The sequence below is a fragment of the Panulirus ornatus genome, chromosome 55 (assembly GCF_036320965.1).
Source record: "Panulirus ornatus isolate Po-2019 chromosome 55, ASM3632096v1, whole genome shotgun sequence".
Taxonomy (NCBI): Eukaryota; Metazoa; Arthropoda; class Malacostraca; order Decapoda; family Palinuridae; genus Panulirus; species Panulirus ornatus.
Genome location: NC_092278.1, coordinates 16585809 through 16608631, shown reverse-complemented (window position 1 = coordinate 16608631; position 22823 = coordinate 16585809). Strand labels below are relative to the sequence as shown.

General features: G+C 40.9%; 1 protein-coding gene across 15 annotated transcripts in view; it reads right to left on the bottom strand.

Moving 5' to 3' along the window:
• The window catches only part of Rab3-GEF (Rab3 GDP-GTP exchange factor), a 356394-nt gene that overhangs the window by 201480 nt on the left and 132091 nt on the right, over positions 1 to 22823 (bottom strand). For 11 of the 15 annotated variants that reach the window (XM_071692889.1, XM_071692877.1, XM_071692876.1 and 8 more), the window contains 2 exons: positions 17777 to 17854; positions 17394 to 17489 (listed from right to left, as the gene is read on the bottom strand). The exons of 2 other annotated variants lie outside the window; for them this stretch is intronic. In XM_071692889.1, coding sequence (XP_071548990.1) covers positions 17394 to 17489; positions 17777 to 17854 — 174 coding nt within the window. The remainder of the gene's footprint in view (positions 1 to 17393; positions 17490 to 17776; positions 17855 to 22823) is intronic. 2 more of the 15 variants (XM_071692885.1, XM_071692886.1) reach the window with 1 other exon arrangement.

The window sequence follows — 22823 nt, the reverse complement described above, 5'->3', positions numbered from 1 at the left end:
TTCAAAGTTACCTTATCTTTTTCATGATGATATCCTTCTAACATTGCTGAAAGAATTCTGTTCTATATGTATAAAATAGCAATTAATAATAAATATATAGGCATCACATTTGCTGGTCTTTGACAGTCAAAAAAATACAAGTTAAATCAAGTTGCTATACAGCAGAAAAACAGTTATTATCACACTTCAATCCAGTTAAAATGTCCATTCACATAAATTCTACCCTTCTCAATGTTCATTAACTTGACAGTGCTTTCTATTTATAACTAAAAAGGAGATTCTGTTGGTATGGTATCTCTGTATCCTGTGTGTGGAAAATAATTACGAGACCCTAGAACCCCATCTTTCAGGCCCAGCAAGGCTTGGCGTTTTTCATTAGCTTATGCGCACTTCTTCCCATTTCTTTCTTTTATATTTATTCTATTATACTTTGTCACTGTCTCCTGCGTTAGCGAGGTAGCACAAGGAAACAGACGAAAGAATGGCCCAACCCACCCACATACACATGTATATACATACATGTCCACACACTCACATATACATACCTATACTTTTCAATGTATACATATATACACATACAGAGACATATACATATATATACACATGTACATAATTCATACTTGCAATTCATACTTGCTGCCTTTATTCAATTTCCATCGTCATCCCACCACACATGAAATGACACCCCCCTTCCCCCACATGCGCGCGAGGTAGCACAAGGAAAAGACAACAAAGGCCACATTAGTTCACACTCAGTCTCTAGCTGTCATGTATAATGCACTGAAACCACGGCTCCCTTTCCACATCCAGGCCCTAAAAAACTTTCCATGGTTAACCCGAGACGCTTCACATACCCTGGTTCAATCCACTGACAGCACGTCGACCCTATTATACCACAGTGTTCCAATTCACCCTCTTGTATGTTCAGGCCCTGATCGTTCAAAATCTTTTTCACTCCATCCTTCCACCTCCAACTGGGTCTCCCACTTCTCGTTCCCTCAACCTCTGACTCATATATCCTCTTTGTCAATCTTTCCTCTCATTCTCTCCATGTGACCAAGCCATTTCAATACACCCTCTTCTGCTCTCTCAACCACACTCTCTTTATTACCACACATCTCTCTTACCCTTTCATTACTTACATAATTCATACTTGCAATTCATACTTGCTGCCCTTATTCAATTTCCATCGTCACCCCACCACACATGAAATGACACCCCCCCTTCCCCCACATGCGCGCGAGGTAGCACAAGGAAAAGACAACAAAGGCCACATTAGTTCACACTCAGTCTCTAGCTGTCATGTATAATGCACCAAAACCACGGCTCCCTTTCCACATCCAGGTCCTACAAAACTTTCCATGGTTAACCCCAGACGCTTCACATGCCCTGGTTCAATACATTGACAGCACGTCGACCCTATTATACCACAGTGTTCCAATTCACCCTCCTGTATGTTCAGGCCCTGATCGCTCAAAATCTTTTTCACTCCATCCTTTCACCTCCAATTGGGTCTCCCACTTCTTGTTCCCTCAACCTCTGACACATATATCCTCTTTGTCAATCTTTCCTCACTCATTCTCTCCATGTGACCAAGCCATTTCAATACACCCTCTTCTGCTCTCTCAACCACACTCTCTTTATTACCACACATCTCTCTTACCCTTTCATTACTTACATAATTCATACTTGCAATTCATACTTGCTGCCCTTATTCAATTTCCATCGTCACCCCACCACACATGAAATGACACCCCCCCTTCCCCCACATGCGCGCGAGGTAGCACAAGGAAAAGACAACAAAGGCCACATTAGTTCACACTCAGTCTCTAGCTGTCATGTATAATGCACCAAAACCACGGCTCCCTTTCCACATCCAGGTCCTACAAAACTTTCCATGGTTAACCCCAGACGCTTCACATGCCCTGGTTCAATACATTGACAGCACGTCGACCCTATTATACCACAGTGTTCCAATTCACCCTCCTGTATGTTCAGGCCCTGATCGCTCAAAATCTTTTTCACTTCATCCTTTCACCTCCAATTGGGTCTCCCACTTCTTGTTCCCTCAACCTCTGACACATATATCCTCTTTGTCAATCTTTCCTCACTCATTCTCTCCATGTGACCAAGCCATTTCAATACACCCTCTTCTGCTCTCTCAACCACACTCTCTTTATTACCACACATCTCTCTTACCCTTTCATTACTTACTCGATCAAACCAGCCCACACCACATATTGTCCTCAAACATCTCGATTTCCAACACATCCACCCTCCTCCGCACAACCCTATCTATAGCCCACGCCTTGCAACCATATAACATTGTTGGAACCACTATTCCTTCAAACATACCCATTTTTGCTTTCCGAGATAATGTTCTCACCTTCCACACATTCTTCAATGCTTCCAGAACCTTCGCCCCTACCCCACCCTGTGATTCACTTCCGCTTCCATAGTTCCATCCGCTGCCAGATCCACTCCCAAATATCTAAAACATTTTACTTCCTCCAGTTTTTCTCCATTCAAATTTACCTCCCAAATGACTTGTCCCTCAACCCTACTGTACCTAATAACCTTGCTCTTATTCACATTTACTCTCAGTTTTCTTATTTCACATACTTTACCAAACTTAGTCACCAGTTCCTGCAGTTTCTCCACTGAATCAGCCACCAGCGCTGTATCATCAGTGAGCAACAACTGACTCACTTCCCAAGCTCTCTCATCCACAACAGACTGCATACCTGCCCCTCTCTCCAAAACTCTTGCATTCACCTCCCTAACAGCCCCATCCATGAAAAAATTAAACAACCATGGAGACATCACACACCCCTGCCGCAAACCTACATTCACTGGGAACCAATCACATTCCTCTCTTCCCTCACGTACACATGCCTTACATCCTTGATAAAAACTTTTCACTGCTTCTAACAACTTGCCTCCCACACCATATGCTCTTAATACCTTCCACAGACAATCTCTATCAACTCTATCACATGCTTTCTCTAGATCCATAAATGCTACATACAAATCCATTTGTTTTTCTAAGTATTTCTCACATACATTCTTCAAAGCAAACACCTGATCCACACATCCTCTACCACTTCTGACACCACACTGCTTTTCCTCAATCTAATGCTCTGTACATGCTTTCACCCTCTCAATTAATACCCTCCCATATAATTTCCCAGGAATACTCAACAAACTCATATCTCTGTAATTTGAGCACTCCGCTTTGCCTTTGTACAATGGCACTATGCATGCATTCTGCCAATCCTTAGGCACTTCACCATGAGTCATACATACATTGAATATCCTCACCAACCACTCAACAAAAATGTCATTCCCTTTTTTAATAAATTCCACTGCAATACCATCCAAACCCACTGCCTTGCTAGCTTCCATCTTCTGCAAAGCTTTCACTACCTCTTCTCTGTTAACCAAACCATTCTCCCTGACCTTCTCACTTCGCACACCACCTCGACCAAAACACCCTATATCTGCCACTCTTATCAACTAACACATTCAACAAACCTTCAAAATACTCACTCCATCTCCTTCTCACATCACCACTACTTGTTATTACCTTCCCCATTAGCCCCCTTCACCGATGTTCCCATTTGTTCTCTTGTCTTACGCACTTTATTTACCTCCTTCCAAAACATCTTTTTATCCTCCCTAAAATTTAATGATACTCTCTCACCCCAACTCTCATTTGCCCTCTTTTTCACCTCTTGCACCTTTCTCTTGACCTCTTGCCTCTTTCTTTTATACTTCTCCCAGTCATTTGCAATATTTCCCTGAAAAATCGTCCAAATGCCCCTCTATTCTCTTTCACTAATAATCTTACTTCTTCATCCCACCACTCACTACCTTTTCTAATCTGCCCACCTCCCACGCTTCTCATGCCACAAGCATCTTTTACGCAAGCCATCAGTGCTTCCCTAAATACATCCCATTCCTCCCCCACTCCCCTTACCTTCTTTGTTCTCACCTTTTTCTATTCTGCACTTAGTCTCTCCTCACACAAATCTCCTTCCCAAGCTCAATCTCACCACTCTCTTCACCCCGAGATTCTCTCTTCTTTTCTGAAAACCTCTACAAATCTTCACCTTCAGCACATTAACATCCAAAAGTCTCTCTTTCATGCGCCTATCAATTAACACGTGATCCAATAATGCTCTCTGGCCACCTCACCTTCTTACATACGTATACTTATGTATATCTCTCTTTTTAAACCAGGTTTTCCCAATCACCAGTCCTTTTTCAGCACACAAATCTACAAGCTCTTCACCATTTCCATTTACAACACTGAACATCCCATGTACACCAATTATTCCCTCAACTGCCACATTACTTACCTTTGCATTTAAATCACCCATTAGTACAACCCAGTCTCATTCCTCAAAACTGCTAACACACTCACTCAGCTTCTCCCAAAACACTTGCTTCTCATGATCTTTCTCCTCATGCCCAGGTGCATCGGCACCAATAATCACCTATCTCTCTCCATCCACTTTCAGTTTTACCCATATCAATCTAGAGTTTACTTTCTTACACTCTATCATATACTCCCACAACTCCTGTTTCAGGTGTAGTGCTACTCCTTCCACTGCTCTTGTCCTCTCACTAACCCCTGACTTTACTCCCAAAACATTCCCAAACCACTCTTCCCCTTTGCCCTTGAGCTTCGTTTCACTCAGAGCCAAAACATTCAGGTTCCTTTCCTCAAACATACTATCTATCTTTCCTTTTTTCTCATCTTGGTTACATCCACACACATTTGAACACCCTAATCTGAGCCTTCAAGGAGGATGAGCACTCCCCGCGTGACTCCTTCATTTGTTTCCCCTTTTAGAAAGTGGAAATACAAGGAGGGGAGGGTTTCTAGCTCCCCCAGCTCCCGTCCCTTTTATTCACCTTCTACGACACACAGGGAATGCGTGGGAAGTATTCTTTTTCCCCTATCCCCTGGGGAGAATTTACTTGCAGTTCATATCATATGTACAATAAAATACACTGACAAATAAAATCATCATAAATATCATCTCATATGCTTACAAAATCAAGGGCAGCAGTAACACTTGCTATAAGCATAATCATGAAGTTATTATGAAAAATAATGCATTATTTTAATTTTTTTTTTTTTTTTTTTTTTTTTTTATACTTTGTCGCTGTCTCCCGCATTTGCGAGGTAGCGCAAGGAAACAGACGAAAGAAATGGCCCAACCCCCCCCCCATACACATGTACATACACACGTCCACACACGCAAATATACATACCTACACAGCTTTCCATGGTTTACCCCAGACGCTTCACATGCCTTGATTCAATCCACTGACAGCACGTCAACCCCTGTATACCACATCGCTCCAATTCACTCTATTCCTTGCCCTCCTTTCACCCTCCTGCATGTTCAGGCCCCGATCACACAAAATCTTTTTCACTCCATCTTTCCACCTCCAATTTGGTCTCCCTCTTCTCCTCGTTCCCTCCACCTCCGACACGTATATCCTCTTGGTCAATCTTTCCTCACTCATTCTCTCCATGTGCCCAAACCATTTCAAAACACCCTCTTCTGCTCTCTCAACCACGCTCTTTTTATTTCCACACATCTCTCTTACCCTTACGTTACTTACTCGATCAAACCACCTCACACCACACATTGTCCTCAAACATCTCATTTCCAGCACATCCATCCTCCTGCGCACAACTCTATCCATAGCCCACGCCTCGCAACCATACAGCATTGTTGGAACCACTATTCCTTCAAACATACCCATTTTTGCTTTCCGAGATAATGTTCTCGACTTCCACACATTTTTCAAGGCTCCCAAAATTTTCGCCCCCTCCCCCACCCTATGATCCACTTCCGCTTCCATGGTTCCATCCGCTGACAGATCCACTCCCAGATATCTAAAACACTTCACTTCCTCCAGTTTTTCTCCATTCAAACTCACCTCCCAATTGACTTGACCCTCAACCCTACTGTACCTAATAACCTTGCTCTTATTCACATTTACTCTTAACTTTCTTCTTCCACACACTTTACCAAACTCAGTCACCAGCTTCTGCAGTTTCTCACATGAATCAGCCACCAGCGCTGTATCATCAGCGAACAACAACTGACTCACTTCCCAAGCTCTCTCATCCCCAACAGACTTCATACTTGCCCCTCTTTCCAGGACTCTTGCATTTACCTCCCTAACAACCCCATCCATAAACAAATTAAACAACCATGGAGACATCACACACCCCTGCCGCAAACCTACATTCACTGAGAACCAATCACTTTCCTCTCTTCCTACACGTACACATGCCTTACATCCTCGATAAAAACTTTTCACTGCTTCTAACAACTTGCCTCCCACACCATATATTCTTAATACCTTCCACAGAGCATCTCTATCAACTCTATCATATGCCTTCTCCAGATCCATAAATGCTACATACAAATCCATTTGCTTTTCTAAGTATTTCTCACATACATTCTTCAAAGCAAACACCTGATCCATACATCCTCTACCACTTCTGAAACCGCACTGCTCTTCCCCAATCTGATGCTCTGTACATGCCTTCACCCTCTCAATCAATACCCTCCCATATAATTTACCAGGAATACTCAACAAACTTATACCTCTGTAATTTGAGCACTCACTCTTATCCCCTTTGCCTTTGTACAATGGCACTATGCACGCATTCCGCCAATCCTCAGGCACCTCACCATGAGTCATACATACATTAAATAACCTTACCAACCAGTCAACAATACAGTCACCCCCTTTTTTAATACCAATAACATTTTTCAATATACAATGCAGCATTATATCAAAATGACATTGCCTCTTTCTCACTAGCTATGTCTATCAATTCATCTGTCCATCTATCTATATCTCTGATACACATTCCCTCCAGGAACTCCCTTATGGAGGTGGCCATGGCAAAAGTCTCCAAATTAGTGAACTCCAGTGCCATTTTAGACTTTACTGCCTTACCCTTAACAGGCTACTGGCAAAGGGCAACTCTGATGAAGTGTTTCCAGAGGCTCTTGCCTAATGTTCCTACTGACTTCCTCTACCTAATCTGCTTACCTAATGTTCCTGCCTAAAGTTCCAACATACGTCTTCTGCCTAATGTTCCCTCCTGAAGTTCTTATCCTACTACTTCTATCTAATGCTCCTGCCAACAGTTCGTACTTCTATCTATTGCTCCTACTATTTTGCGTAAATGCAGTGAACTCAACAGGATATGGTGAGAATAATAATATGCATATTTCTTGTCATAAGTAACTGCTGTTTCCCACATGAGCAAGGCAGTGCCAGGAAACAGACGAAGAATGGCCCATCCACTCATATACACATATATATATATATATATATATATATATATATATATATATATATATATATATATATATATATATATATATATACATAAACGACCATACATGCACATATACATACATACACATATCAACAAATACATACATACACATACATATATATATATATATATATATATATATATATATATATATATATATATATATATATATATATATATATTTTTTTTTTTTTTTATACTTTGTCGCTGTCTCCCGCGTTTGCGAGGTAGCGCAAGGAAACAGACGAAATGAAATGGCCCAACCCCCCATACACATGTATATACATACGTCCACACACGCAAATATACATACCTACACAGCTTTCCATGGCTTACCCCAGACGCTTCACATGCCTTGATTCAATCCACTGACAGCACGTCAACCCCGGTATACCACATCGCTCCAATTCACTCTATTCCTTGCCCTCCTTTCACCCTCCTGCATGTTCAGGCCCCGATCACACAAAATCTTTTTCACTCCATCTTTCCACCTCCAATTTGGTCTCCCTCTTCTCCTTCTTCCCTCCACCTCCGACACATATATCCTCTTGGTCAATCTTTCCTCACTCATTCTCTCCATGTGCCCAAACCACTTCAAAACACCCTCTTCTGCTCTCTCAACCACGCTTTTTTTATTTCCACACATCTCTCTTACCCTTACGTTACTCACTCGATCAAACCACCTCACACCACACATTGTCCTCAAACATCTCATTTCCAGCACATCCATCCTCCTGCGCACAACTCTATCCATAGCCCACTCCTCGCAACCATACAACATTGTTGGAACCACTATTCCTTCATACATACCCATTTTTGCTTTCCGAGATAATGTTCTCGACTTCCACACATTCTTCAAGGCCCCCAGAATTTTCGCCCCCTCCCCCACCCTATGATCCACTTCCGCTTCCATGGTTCCATCCGCTGCCAGATCCACTCCCAGATATCTAAAACACTTCACTTCCTCCAGTTTTTCTCCATTCAAACTCATCTCCCAATTGACTTGACCCTCAACCCTACTGTACCTAATAACCTTGCTCTTATTCACATTTACTCTTAACTTTCTTCTTCCACACACTTTACCAAACTCAGTCACCAGCTTCTGCAGTTTCTCACATGAATCAGCCACCAGCGCTGTATCATCAGCGAACAACAACTGACTCACTTCCCAAGCTCTCTCATCCCCAACAGACTTCATACTTGCCCCTCTTTCCAAAACTCTTGCATTTACCTCCCTAACAACCCCATCCATAAACAAATTAAACAACCATGGAGACATCACACACCCCTGCCACAAACCTACATTCACTGAGAACCAATCACTTTCCTCTCTTCCTACACGTACACATGCCTTACATCCTCGATAAAAACTTTTCACTGCTTCTAACAACTTTCCTCCCACACCATATATTCTTAATACCTTCCACAGAGCATCTCTATCAACTCTATCATATGCCTTCTCCAGATCCATAAATGCTACATACAAATCCATTTGCCTTTCTAAGTATTTCTCACATACATTCTTCAAAGCAAACACCTGATCCACACATCCTCTACCACTTCTGAAACCACACTGCTCTTCCCAATCTGATGCTCTGTACATGCCTTCACCCTCTCAATCAATACCCTCCCATATAATTTACCAGGAATACTCAACAAACTTATACCTCTGTAATTTGAGCACTCACTCTTATCCCCTTTGCCTTTGTACAATGGCACTATGCACGCATTCCGCCAATCCTCAGGCACCTCACCATGAGTCATACATACATAAATAACCTTACCAACCAGTCAACAATACAGTCACCCCCTTTTTTAATACCAATAACATTTTTCAATATACAATGCAGCATTATATCAAAATGACATTACCTCTTTCTCACTAGCTATGTCTATCCATTCATCTGTCCATCTATCTATATCTCTGATACACATTCCCTCCAGGAACTCCCTTATGGAGGTGGCCATGGCAAAAGTCTCCAAATGAGTGAACTCCAGTGCCATTTTAGACTTTACTGCCTTACCCTTAACAGGCTACTGGCAAAGGGCAACTCTGATGAAGTGTTTCCAGAGGCTCTTGCCTAATGTTCCTACTGACTTCCTCTACCTAATCTGCTTACCTAATGTTCCTGCCTAAAGTTCCAACATACGTCTTCTGCCTAATGTTCCCTCCTGAAGTTCTTATCCTACTACTTCTATCTAATGCTCCTGCCAACAATTCGTACTTCTATCTATTGCTCCTACTATTTTGCGTAAATGCAGTGAACTCAACAGGATATGGTGAGAATAATAATATGCATATTTCTTGTCATAGGTAACTGCTCTTTCCCACATGAGCAAGGCAGTGCCAGGAAACAGACGAAGAATGGCCCATCCACTCATATACACATATATATATATATATATATATATATATACATAAACGACCATACATGCACATATACATACATACACATATCAACAAATACATACACACATATATCAACAAATACATACATACACATATATTTTTTTTTTTTTTTTTTTTTTTATACTTTGTCGCTGTCTCCCGCGTTTGAGAGGTAGCGCAAGGAAACAGACGAAAGAAATGGCCCAACCCCCCCCATAGACATGTACATACACACGTCCACACACGCAAATATACATACCTACACAGCTTTCCATGGTTTACCCCAGACGCTTCACATGCCTTGATTCAATCCACTGACAGCACGTCAACCCCTGTATACCACATCGCTCCAATTCACTCTATTCCTTGCCCTCCTTTCACCCTCCTGCATGTTCAGGCCCCGATCACACAAAATCGTTTTCACTCCATCTTTCCACCTCCAATTTGGTCTCCCTCTTCTCCTCGTTCCCTCCACCTCCGACACATATATCCTCTTGGTCAATCTTTCCTCACTCATTCTCTCCATGTGACCAAACCATTTCAAAACACCCTCTTCTGCTCTCTCAACCACGCTCTTTTTATTTCCACACATCTCTCTTACCCTTACGTTACTTACTCGATCAAACCACCTCACACCACACATTGTCCTCAAACATCTCATTTCCAGCACATCCATCCTCCTGCGCACAACTCTATCCATAGTCCACGCCTCGCAACCATACAACATTGTTGGAACCACTATTCCTTCAAACATACCCATTTTTGCTTTCCGAGATAATGTTCTCGACTTCCACACATTCTTCAAGGCTCCCAGAATTTTCGCCCCCTCCCCCATCCTATGATCCACTTCCGCTTCCATGGTTCCATCCGCTGCCAGATCCACTCCCAGATATCTAAAACACTTCACTTCCTCCAGTTTTTCTCCATTCAAACTCATCTCCCAATTGACTTGACCCTCAACCCTACTGTACCTAATAACCTTGCTCTTATTCACATTTACTCTTAACTTTCTTCTTCCACACACTTTACCAAACTCAGTCACCAGCTTCTGCAGTTTCTCACATGAATCAGCCACCAGCGCTGTATCATCAGCGAACAACAACTGACTCACTTCCCAAGCTCCTCATCCCCAACAGACTTCATACTTGCCCCTCTTTCCAAAACTCTTGCATTTACCTCCCTAACAACCCCATCCATAAACAAATTAAACAACCATGGAGACATCACACACCCCTGCCACAAACCTACATTCACTGAGAACCAATCACTTTCCTCTCTTCCTACACGTACACATGCCTTACATCCTCGATAAAAAACTTTTCACTGCTTCTAACAACTTTCCTCCCACACCATATATTCTTAATACCTTCCACAGAGCATCTCTATCAACTCTATCATATGCCTTCTCCAGATCCATAAATGCTACATACAAATCCATTTGCCTTTCTAAGTATTTCTCACATACATTCTTCAAAGCAAACACCTGATCCACACATCCTCTACCACTTCTGAAACCACACTGCTCTTCCCCAATCTGATGCTCTGTACATGCCTTCACCCTCTCAATCAATACCCTCCCATATAATTTACCAGGAATACTCAACAAACTTATACCTCTGTAATTTGAGCACTCACTCTTATCCCCTTTGCCTTTGTACAATGGCACTATGCACGCATTCCGCCAATCCTCAGGCACCTCACCATGAGTCATACATACATTAAATAACCTTACCAACCAGTCAACAATACAGTCACCCCCTTTTTTAATAAATTCCACTGCAATACCATCCAAACCTGCTGCCTTGCCGGCTTTCATCTTCCGCAAAGCTTTCACTACCTCTTCTCTGTTTACCAAATCATTTTCCCTAACCCTTTCACTTTGCACACCACCTCGACCAAAACACCCTATATCTGCCACTCTATCATCAAACACATTCAACAAACCTTCAAAATACTCACTCCATCTCCTTCTCACATCACCACTACTTGTTATCACCTCCCCATTTGCGCCCTTCACTGAAGTTCCCATTTGCTCCCTTGTCTTACGCACTTTATTTACCTCCTTCCAGAACATCTTTTTATTCTCCCTAAAATTTAATGATACTCTCTCACCCCAACTCTCATTTGCCCTTTTTTTTCACATCTTGCACCTTTCTCTTGACCTCCTGTCTCTTTCTTTTATACATCTCCCACTCAATTGCATTTTTTCCCTGCAAAAATCGTCCAAATGCCTCTCTCTTCTCTTTCACTAATACTCTTACTTCTTCATCCCACCACTCACTACCCTTTCTAATCAACCCACCTCCCACTCTTCTCATGCCACAAGCATCTTTTGTGCAATCCATCACTGATTCCCTAAATACATCCCATTCCTCCCCCACTCCCCTTACTTCCATTGTTCTCACCTTTTTCCATTCTGTACTCAGTCTCTCCTGGTACTTCCTCACACAGGTCTCCTTCTCAAGCTCACTTACTCTCACCACCCTCTTCACCCCAACATTCACTCTTCTTTTCTGAAAACCCATACAAATCTTCACCTTAGCCTCCACAAGATAACGATCAGACATCCCTCCAGTTGCACCTCTCAGCACATTAACATCCAAAAGTCTCTCTTTCGCACGCCTGTCAATTAACACGTAATCCAATAACGCTCTCTGGCCATCTCTCCTACTTACATAAGTATACTTATGTATATCTCGCTTTTTAAACCAGGTATTCCCAATCATCAGTCCTCCGACAAAAAAAAAAAAAAAAAAAAAAAATATTTATTTTTTTTTTTTTATATACTTTGTCGCTGTCTCCCGCGTTTGCGAGGTAGCGCAAGGAAACAGACGAAAGAAATGGCCCAACCCCCCCCCATACACATGTACATACGTCCACACACGCAAATATACATACCTACACAGCTTTCCATGGTTTACCCCAGACGCTTCACATGCCTTGATTCAATCCACTGACAGCACGTCAACCCCTGTATACCACATCACTCCAATTCACTCTATTCCTTGCCCTCCTTTCACCCTCCTGCATGTTCAGGCCCCGATCACACAAAATCTTTTTCACTCCATCTTTCCACCTCCAATTTGGTCTCCCACTTCTCCTTGTTCCCTCCACCTCTGACATATATCCTCTTGGTCAATCTTTCCTCACTCATTCTCTCCATGTGCCCAAACCATTTCAAAACATCCTCTTCTGCTCTCTCAACCACACTCTTTTTATTTCCACACATCTCTCTTCTGCTCTCTCAACCACACTCTTTTTATTTCCACACATCTCTCTTACCCTAACATTACTTACTCGATCAAACCACCTCACACCACATATTGTCCTCAAACATCTCATTTCCAGCACATCCACCCTCCTGTGCACAACTCTATATATATATATATATATATGGAAAGCTGTGTAGGTATGTATATTTGCGTGTGTGGACGTATGTATATACATGTGTATGGGGGGGGTTGGGCCATTTCTTTTGTCTGTTTCCTTGCGCTACCTCGCAAACGCGGGAGACAGCGACAAAGTATAAAAAAAAAAATATATATATATATATATATATATATATATATATATATATATATATAGAGTATTAGTGAAAGAGAAGAGAGAGGCATTTGGACGATTTTTGCAGGGAAAAAATGCAATTGAGTGGGAGAAGTATAAAAGAAAGAGACAGGAGGTCAAGAGAAAGGTGCAAGAGGTGAAAAAAAGGGCAAATGAGAGTTGGGGTGAGAGACTATCAGTAAATTTTAGGGAGAATAAAAAGATGTTCTGGAAGGAGGTAAATAGGGTGCGTAAGACAAGGGAGCAAATGGGAACTTCAGTGAAGGGCGTAAATGGGGAGGTGATAACAAGTAGCGGTGATGTGAGAAGGAGATGGAATGAGTATTTTGAAGGTTTGTTGAATGTGTCTGATGACAGAGTGGCAGATATAGGGTGTTTTGGTCGAGGTGGTGTGCAAAGTGAGAGGGTTAGGGAAAATGATTTGGTAAACAGAGAAGAGGTAGTAAAAGCTTTGCGGAAGATGAAAGCCGGCAAGGCAGCAGGTTTGGATGGTATCGCAGTGGAATTTATTAAGAAAGGGGGTGACTGTATTGTTGACTGGTTGGTAAGGTTATTTAATGTATGTATGACTCATGGTGAGGTGCCTGAGGATTGGCGGAATGCGTGCATAGTGCCACTGTACAAAGGCAAAGGGGATAAGAGTGAGTGCTCAAATTACAGAGGTATAAGTTTGTTGAGTATTCCTGGTAAATTATATGGGAGGGTATTGATTGAGAGGGTGAAGGCATGTACAGAGCATCAGATTGGGGAAGAGCAGTGCGGTTTCAGAAGTGGTAGAGGATGTGTGGATCAGGTGTTTGCTTTGAAGAATGTATGTGAGAAATACTTAGAAAAGCAAATGGATTTGTATGTAGCATTTATGGAACTGGAGAAGGCATATGATAGAGTTGATAGAGATGCTCTGTGGAAGGTATTAAGAATATATGGTGTGGGAGGCAAGTTGTTAGAAGCAGTGAAGTTTTTATCGAGGATGTAAGGCATGTGTACGTGTAGGAAGAGAGGAAAGTGATTGGTTCTCAGTGAATGTAGGTTTGCGCCAGGGGTGTGTGATGTCTCCATGGTTGTTTAATTTGTTTATGGATGGGGTTGTAAGGGAGGTAAATGCAAGAGTCCTGGAAAGAGGGGCAAGTATGAAGTCTGTTGGGGATGAGAGAGCTTGGGAAGTGAGTCAGTTGTTGTTCGCTGATGATACAGCGCTGGTGGCTGATTCATGTGAGAAACTGCAGAAGCTGGTGACTGAGTTTGGTAAAGTGTGTGGAAGAAGAAAGTTGAGAGTAAATGTGAATAAGAGCAAGGTTATTAGGTACAGTAGGGGTGAGGGTCAAGTCAATTGGGAGGTGAGTTTGAATGGAGAAAAACTGGAGGAATTGAAGTGTTTTAGATATCTGGGAGTGGATCTGTCAGCGGATGGAACCATGGAAGCGGAAGTGGATCATAGGGTGGGGGAGGGGGCGAAAATTTTGGGAGCCTTGAAAAATGTGTGGAAGTCGAGAACATTATCTCGGAAAGCAAAAATGGGTATGTTTGAGGGAATAGTGGTTCCAACAATGTTGTATGGTTGCGAGGCGTGGGCTATGGATAGAGATGTGCGCAGGAGGATGGATGTGCTGGAAATGAGATGTTTGAGGACAATGTGTGGTGTGAGGTGGTTTGATCGAGTAAGCAACGTAAGGGTAAGAGAGATGTGTGGAAATAAAAAGAGCGTGGTTGAGAGAGCAGAAGAGGGTGTTTTGAAATGGTTTGGGCACATGGAGAGAATGAGTGAGGAGAGATTGACCAAGAGGATATATGTGTCGGAGGTGGAGGGAACGAGGAGAAGAGGGAGACCAAATTGGAGGTGGAAAGATGGAGTGAAAAAGATTTTGTGTGATCGGGGCCTGAACATGCAGGAGGGTGAAAGGAGGGCAAGAAATAGAGTGAATTGGAGTCATGTGGTATACAGGGGTTGACGTGCTGTCAGTGGATTGAAGCAAGGCATGTGAAGCGTCTGGGGTAAACCATGGAAAGCTGTGTAGGTATGTATATTTGCGTGTGTGGACGTGTGTATGTACATGTGTATGGGGGGGGGGCCATTTCTTTCGTCTGTTTCCTTGCGCTACCTCGCAAACGCGGGAGACAGCGACAAAGTATTAAAAAAAAAAAAAAAAAAAAAAAAAAAAAATATATATATATATATATATATATATATATATACACATGTACACATTCATACTTACTTGTCTTCATCCATTCCCAGTGCCATCCCACCCCACGGGAAACAGCAATGCTAACCCCCTCTTCAGCAAGGTAGCACCAGGAAAACAAACAAATATGGCCACATTTGTTTACACTCAGTCTCTAGCTGTCATGTGTAATGCACCCAAACCACAGCTCTCTATCCACATCCAGGCCCCACAGACCTTTCCATGGTTTACCCCAGATGCTTCACATGCCCTGGTTCAATCCGCTGACAGAATGTTGACCCTGGTACACCACATAATTCCAATTCACTCTATTCCTTGTACGCCTCTCACCCTCCTGTATGTTCAGGTCCAGATCGCTCAAAATCTTTTTCACTCCATCCCTTCACCTCCAATTTGGTCTCCTATTTCTCCTTGTTCCCTCCACCTCTGACACATATATCCTCTTTGTCAATTTTCCTCACTCATTCTCTCCATATACCCAAACCATTTCAACACACCCTCTTCTGCTCTCCCAGCCACACTCATTTCCATACATCTTTCTTACTGTTACATCACTTACTTGATCAAACCACCTCACACCACATAGTCCTCATACATTTCATTTCCAACACAACTCGTACTTGACCTTTGTATCTTATTTGGAAAACTGATTCAGTTAATCTTAATAACAAAGCTCAGGAAAATTTCACTTTTTTATATACAATTTGATAATAACCTGCACACAGTTTCCCTGGATATTACAACGCTTCCATGAAAGAGCTAATTCGAGGAAAGTACACACTGAGCTCATGTACTTTGACTTGTAGGCCTTGGGAGTATGGCAAAAATTGACAAAGTTTAAATGGCAAGCAATGCTAGAAAATAAAATTAGGCAAAGTTCAAATGGAAAGCAACACTAGAAAATGACAACAATAAATGCGAATATCTTGTCAGGAAGGAAATGCTGGCTGGGTAAAAGAAGATGATAATCAAAGGACTTAGAATCATAAGTAGCAGTGAAGCCTGAGTCTTTCCTGAGCACTGATCATGGGATGGGCTTTGGCAATGCTTTCCACCAGCAGTATGCAAGTATGAGAAAACCATCCCTTGTTTTCAAATAATGATGTCAAAAATTTAAACATGCATGAATGAAGTCACACACACCGGGACCAAGCACTTTATGGGAAAGGCTTAATAACAAAAACTCTGTCCCAGTTTGCCAAGCACTGGCTGACAGCACCAAATAATAACCAGCACGAGGAGACTTTAAGGATAATCAAACCAGCAGTGAACTTGAAATCTTCACAGAATACATTTCATATATTAAAAAAGTAATAATTTTGAAGGTGCTCAACACTGAATTGACTAAGATCAATTTCTAGTATTTTTACTGCCCTTAAAATTCATGTTATCCACTGATCACAGCCATCCTAGTTAGCATATGAAAGTTTTATGCCTTCCTGCCTCTTGTTGTCTTAACAAAGCAGTACAAGGAACAGATAACCAGGCCAATAAGAAGTCAATAATATAACTTTTTACATATTTTTCTTACGTTTGAAAGATAATGCATCATTTCATTTAGGAAGTTATATCCACACACTAGGACAAAAAGGGTGGCCATTGCTGGTTTAAGGGTACATGACTTTTTTCTTTGGTACTCATGAAAATGAGGGGACTTAACATGAACTCCTGTGATGCCACAGGAATCAGTTGGTTTGCCAGTTAAATATTTTTCGTGACTCTAATTACAAGTCTGACTTATAACAACAATTTCATGAGTTATTCAACAATATATTTATGTAAGCTTCACTTGCCATTCTAGCCTATCTCTCAAGCTTCAGTTAAACATGCAATCCTTCGCTGTATTTATACCTTATGTGAGTGATGAACTCACCTGTTGTGCCTGCTTGCTGGCTTCCATAGCTTGCTTGCTGGCAACTGAAACAGATTTTGTGGCTTCTTCAGCTGCCCGCTTCGCCTGCACTGTCAGCTGTCAGATCATACTTCACACTATCAGTTGGACAACAATTTGTCTATAAAATTCTTACTTCTATTACTTTCACTATATCACATAATTATCTGGGTTTCTTTGTACTATAGAACCTTAATCATATATTCCATCCTTTACTTGTAGCTTTAATATGAAATTAAAAATGCTTACTACAGAGCAACAAACGCATGCAAATGATCATGCAACATGCAATCTATGCCATTGCTCCATATTGCCGACAGGTAAGAGGCCCAGAATAACCAATATGATCTGGAGGTGGGCAGTACCTGGTCAGCCAAACTGGAGAAAGACGTTGCTTCTTCCTGTCTTTCCTTCTGCGGGTAGCCACTTGCCTCTGGGTTGGACTGCAACAGGACACATACAGGTCACAACATCAATGGGCTGACACCTCCCACCTACCCACTACCAGCTGCTACAAAGATTTCCTTAAATATGACAGCATATCTCTATATGCCACTGTCATATTCTTTGACAATCCATCAACTTTAAGCTGTAAATCAGCTGGTAGTTGTGAGGGTGTTCCCTTACTAAATAATACAAGTAAGAGTAACAGGGAACATCAAAAACATGTGTCAACAAAGTTAGGGTGATCAAATAAAAAAAAGTGGTGACAGATACTGTTGCCTGAGATGAATCACAGGATTAGTGATAAGTGCTAAAATATCATGTTACATTAAACGATACCATACAGCAGCTTGAAAGGCAAAAAGAATCACACAAATGTGCACAGAAACATAATTCATCAAACCTGCAAAAAATTGTGCATTTATGTAAAATTTTGGTCTTCCTTTGTACAGTACCTATATGAAAATGTTGTCTACTTTTATTGTCCTAAATAACAAAGGTGGTTTAGAATTTACAGATACTTGCATAAGTGTACATTTTGAGATTAACTTTTTAAGGATAAGAAGAGAGTTTTACAGCTTGTTGGGCACCCATCTCAACACCATTCTTTTCTTGCAGAGTTTCTTGAATTCTTTTAATGTTCTCTGTATTCACTACCTCTTGCTTAGTTTATTCCACTATCGCTACTCTAATACTAGTGGAACATTTCCTCACATCTTTTCAGACTTTTCTCTTGGTCTGTCTGATGCTGTGTTTCCTATTTAAACATTTTCTCTCCATCTCAGAAACCTCTTCCATGTCAATATAATCAGGACAATTAAGGATAAAAAAAATTACAATCATATTTCCTACAATCCTTCATCATTTTATTACCCTGGTTTCTCTTTCCAGAAGCAGGCAGCCAACATGTCTCCACTCATTGACAGGCCGTGCAATTCAACAAGTTGATGTGTCAGAGTTACTGTGTGACTGTTGGCAACCAAAGAGTAGGCCACTGTGGTACATGTTCCTTTCCCTACACTGCTAAACTTTGGATGGAATTTTAACTGTCTCATGTCTCGCCTAACAACTATAAACTACACCATTTTCCTGGGATTTTCCTCTTCCAAAAGAACTCTTATATAACTTCTCATTTTCTTCTATTTCCTTCACCCTTTTTTGTTTCAAACAAGGCTTGGCCTTATTGAAGATTACCATCCATGACTGAAGATACTGACTAAAACAAAAGACCTAATAGCTGACATCTCCATGTAGGACCTCTCTATATGGCTATGCTTCTTTATTTCAGGTGAACTTTCTCTTACCTTCCAATGGACCCTCTCTAGCAATCTACATCCAAACTGGTAGTCTGGCTAGTTGGGCTGTTGGCCCATTAATTGTCATGGTCATTGAAATATTCTTCAGGCATTAAATATATATCTAAGACTACACACACTCTCACTATGTACAAGGCCCATATCTACCAAACTGGTATTACATAATCTAATTTGTGTCTAAAAAATGTAATGAATATTTCCTTCAAAATCAGTTAATGCACATACTTGAAGACAGTTATGACACTTTCATTAATCTAATTTACTTCATTAAAAAAAATTCTATCTTATTCCCTAATTTCCTCTCACAGGATTATCCTTGCACTTGCCTTCCTTTCACAACAATGATTATAAAGTCCTCGTTTCACAGAGCCCTATTTTCATCACTCTGCATTTGGTTGGGATGAGCTTATTCATTACTGTGATGAAGCACATATCTTTCCAAACTGTTACATACAAAATACTCCTTATTTTTCTCATAATTTAAGCATCATTTGCTGAAAAATACAGAGATATCATTCAAATCTTCTTGGCAAGTAGTTTATACAATTTACAAATGCTTTACTCTTTTCTATTTTTTATAGTATGGCTTGGGGTTTTCAAGAAATGAGTCAAAAGCATATGCTTAATTATATTACAGGTTTGGGTTCACAATCAAACACCCATCTACAAGACTGATGGTGGTGACTAACAGTTTTGGGAAGACGATCCTATGCTTTGGGGTAGAATGCAAGTTCCTCACAGGTTATTACTGGTATACAGTCTTATCATTAACTAATATGTTTCTTTCATTTCTCTTGCTCACTGGCCTATCCTGTAGTAATAAAAATATTGTTTTTGAGTTCAAAACACATCTCTTACTTCCAGAAATGCTCCTTATGTGGTTGACAGAGGACACTTGAAAATGGACAGAGAGGGCAGCAAGAAAGGATGATGATTCATGACAGTTATAATGGATAACTTACCAAAAAATAAACACTCATCTTCATCACTTTTATCACTATTATCAAATAACTTTCCATCAAATTCACTGTCATTATCAAGATCTTTCACCCCATCACTCATTCTTTAAATTGTAATTTCCCATAAGGTCAGACTGACATTCATTATTCTAGAGTTTTTCAATGTAACCGAGTAGATAGGCACGAGAAATACATACCCACATGATGGCAACACCTTGGGGGTGTATTCAACTGTTAAAAACAGGCAACCAAAGATGCATGGATGCAGTCAGCTGGGGTCAGGGAACATATAAATGCATATATTTCAGGCAAAGGGTTAAAGGTATAATCTTACAATGAGTATAGCTTCGAATGTTACAACGGGTATAGCTTCAACTGGTAAATGAACATTTCCTCTACAGGAATTAGTTAACAGAAAAATGGTAAAACATTAAAGTATCTGTTATTGCAAACAACTAGGATATGGCTTCCTTTTGGTATACATTCAATCATCTTTTACTTAAGAAAAAATTAGTTCGTTATTTTTTTTTTCATTTTATAATATACTCAAATGGATTTGTATGTAGCATTTATGGATCTGGAGAAGGCATATGATAGAGTTGATAGAGATGCTCTGTGGAAGGTATTAAGAATATATGGTGTGGGAGGCAAGTTGTTAGAAGCAGTGAAAAGTTTTTATCGAGGATGTAAGGCATGTGTGCGTGTAGGAAGAGAGGAAAGTGATTGGTTCTCAGTGAATGTAGGTTTGCGGCAGGGGTGTGTGATGTCTCCATGGTTGTTTAATTTGTTTATGGATGGGGTTGTTAGGGAGGTAAATGCAAGAGTCTTGGAAAGAGGGGCAAGTATGAAGTCTGTTGGGGATGAGAGAGCTTGGGAAGTGAGTCAGTTGTTGTTCGCTGATGATACAGCGCTGGTGGCGGATTCATGTGAGAAACTGCAGAAGCTGGTGACGGAGTTTGGTAAAGTGTGTGGAAGAAGAAAGTTAAGAGTAAATGTGAATAAGAGCAAGGTTATTAGGTACAGTAGGGTTGAGGGTCAAGTCAATTGGGAGGTGAGTTTGAATGGTGAAAAACTGGAGGAAGTGAAGTGTTTTAGATATCTGGGAGTGGATCTGTCAGCGGATGGAACCATGGAAGCGGAAGTGGATCATAGGGTGGGGGAGGGGGCGAAAATTTTGGGAGCCTTGAAAAATGTGTGGAAGTCGAGAACATTATCCCGGAAAGCAAAAATGGGTATGTTTGAAGGATTAGTAGTTCCAACAATGTTGTATGGTTGCGAGGCGTGGGCTATGGATAGAGTTGTGCGCAGGAGGATGGATGTGCTGGAAATGAGATGTTTGAGGATAATGTGTGGTGTGAGGTGGTTTGATCGAGTAAGTAACGTAAGGGTAAGAGAGATGTGTGGAAATAAAAAGAGCGTGGTTGAGAGAGCAGAAGAGGGTGTTTTAAAATGGTTTGGGCACATGGAGAGAATGAGTGAGGAAAGATTGACCAAGAGGATATATGTGTCGGAGGTGGAGGGAACGAGGAGAAGAGGGAGACCAAATTGGAGGTGGAAAGATGGAGTGAAAAAGATTTTGTGTGATCGGGGCCTGAACATGCAGGAGGGTGAAAGGAGGGCAAGGAATAGAGTGAATTGGAGCGATGTGGTATACAGGGGTTGTCGTGCTGTCAGTGGATTGAATCAAGGCATGTGAAGCGTCCGGGGTAAACCATGGAAAGCTGTGTAGGTATGTATATTTGTGTGTGTGGACGTGTGTATGTACATGTGTATGGGGGGGGTTGGGCCATTTCTTTCGTCTGTTTCCTTGCGCTACCTCGCAAACGCGGGAGACAGCGACAAAGTATAAAAAAAAAAAAAAAAAAAATAAATAATATACTCAGCAAAACATGATTATCTCACTTAACTTAAGGTTTAAGTAAGGTTGTGTTTCATGACTTATAAAATCCTATTACATAAGCAGAACCTTAACCACAGTAAATCCATTCTAATCATTCAATATATCTTAAATAATTATCATATAATCATAAATTCTGTAACTACATAACCTTCAGAATTCCTTAGTTTGTGTAGATTTAATTCCATTTGGTGTGTTGGTACTGTACATTTATCTTTTGCATTTCTGATACTTTTAAGTACTACAGATCACAATACAATTCTATGCATGAGTAAAGTTGCAGGCTTACACTGCTTCATCTTTACATATATATGTACAAAGGAAAAAGCTGCAACATCATAATAGTAAAACCCCATCCAAAAACCACCAAGAAGAGCGGTGGATGTAAATTCAGTCCAAGAGCTGAACCCATGCTCTCTTTCTCCACAGGGAAATATTTCCATTCAAAACATAACTAAGCCATAAAATAAAAACAAAAACAACTATCTTCTCCAAAACTGTATCATCATTCAAGGTGAATAATGTAGGTAGCACTGTCATTAAAATTTACCATTCACAAACATTAGTTTAGTGAAATTATAGAGAAACTCTCGCAAGTTAAACCAATCAATTACAATTCATCTTCATTAACTACCAGAGAATGTCAGTTACTTGAAAACAGCACTGCAAGTGCAACTATAAAACATAAATACTATTATGTATATGAATGGTATAATGTTAATTGAAGTAACTACATTCAATACTATTACACACAATGTAAAATCAGATATCACTGTCATGCACAAGGATCAATGAC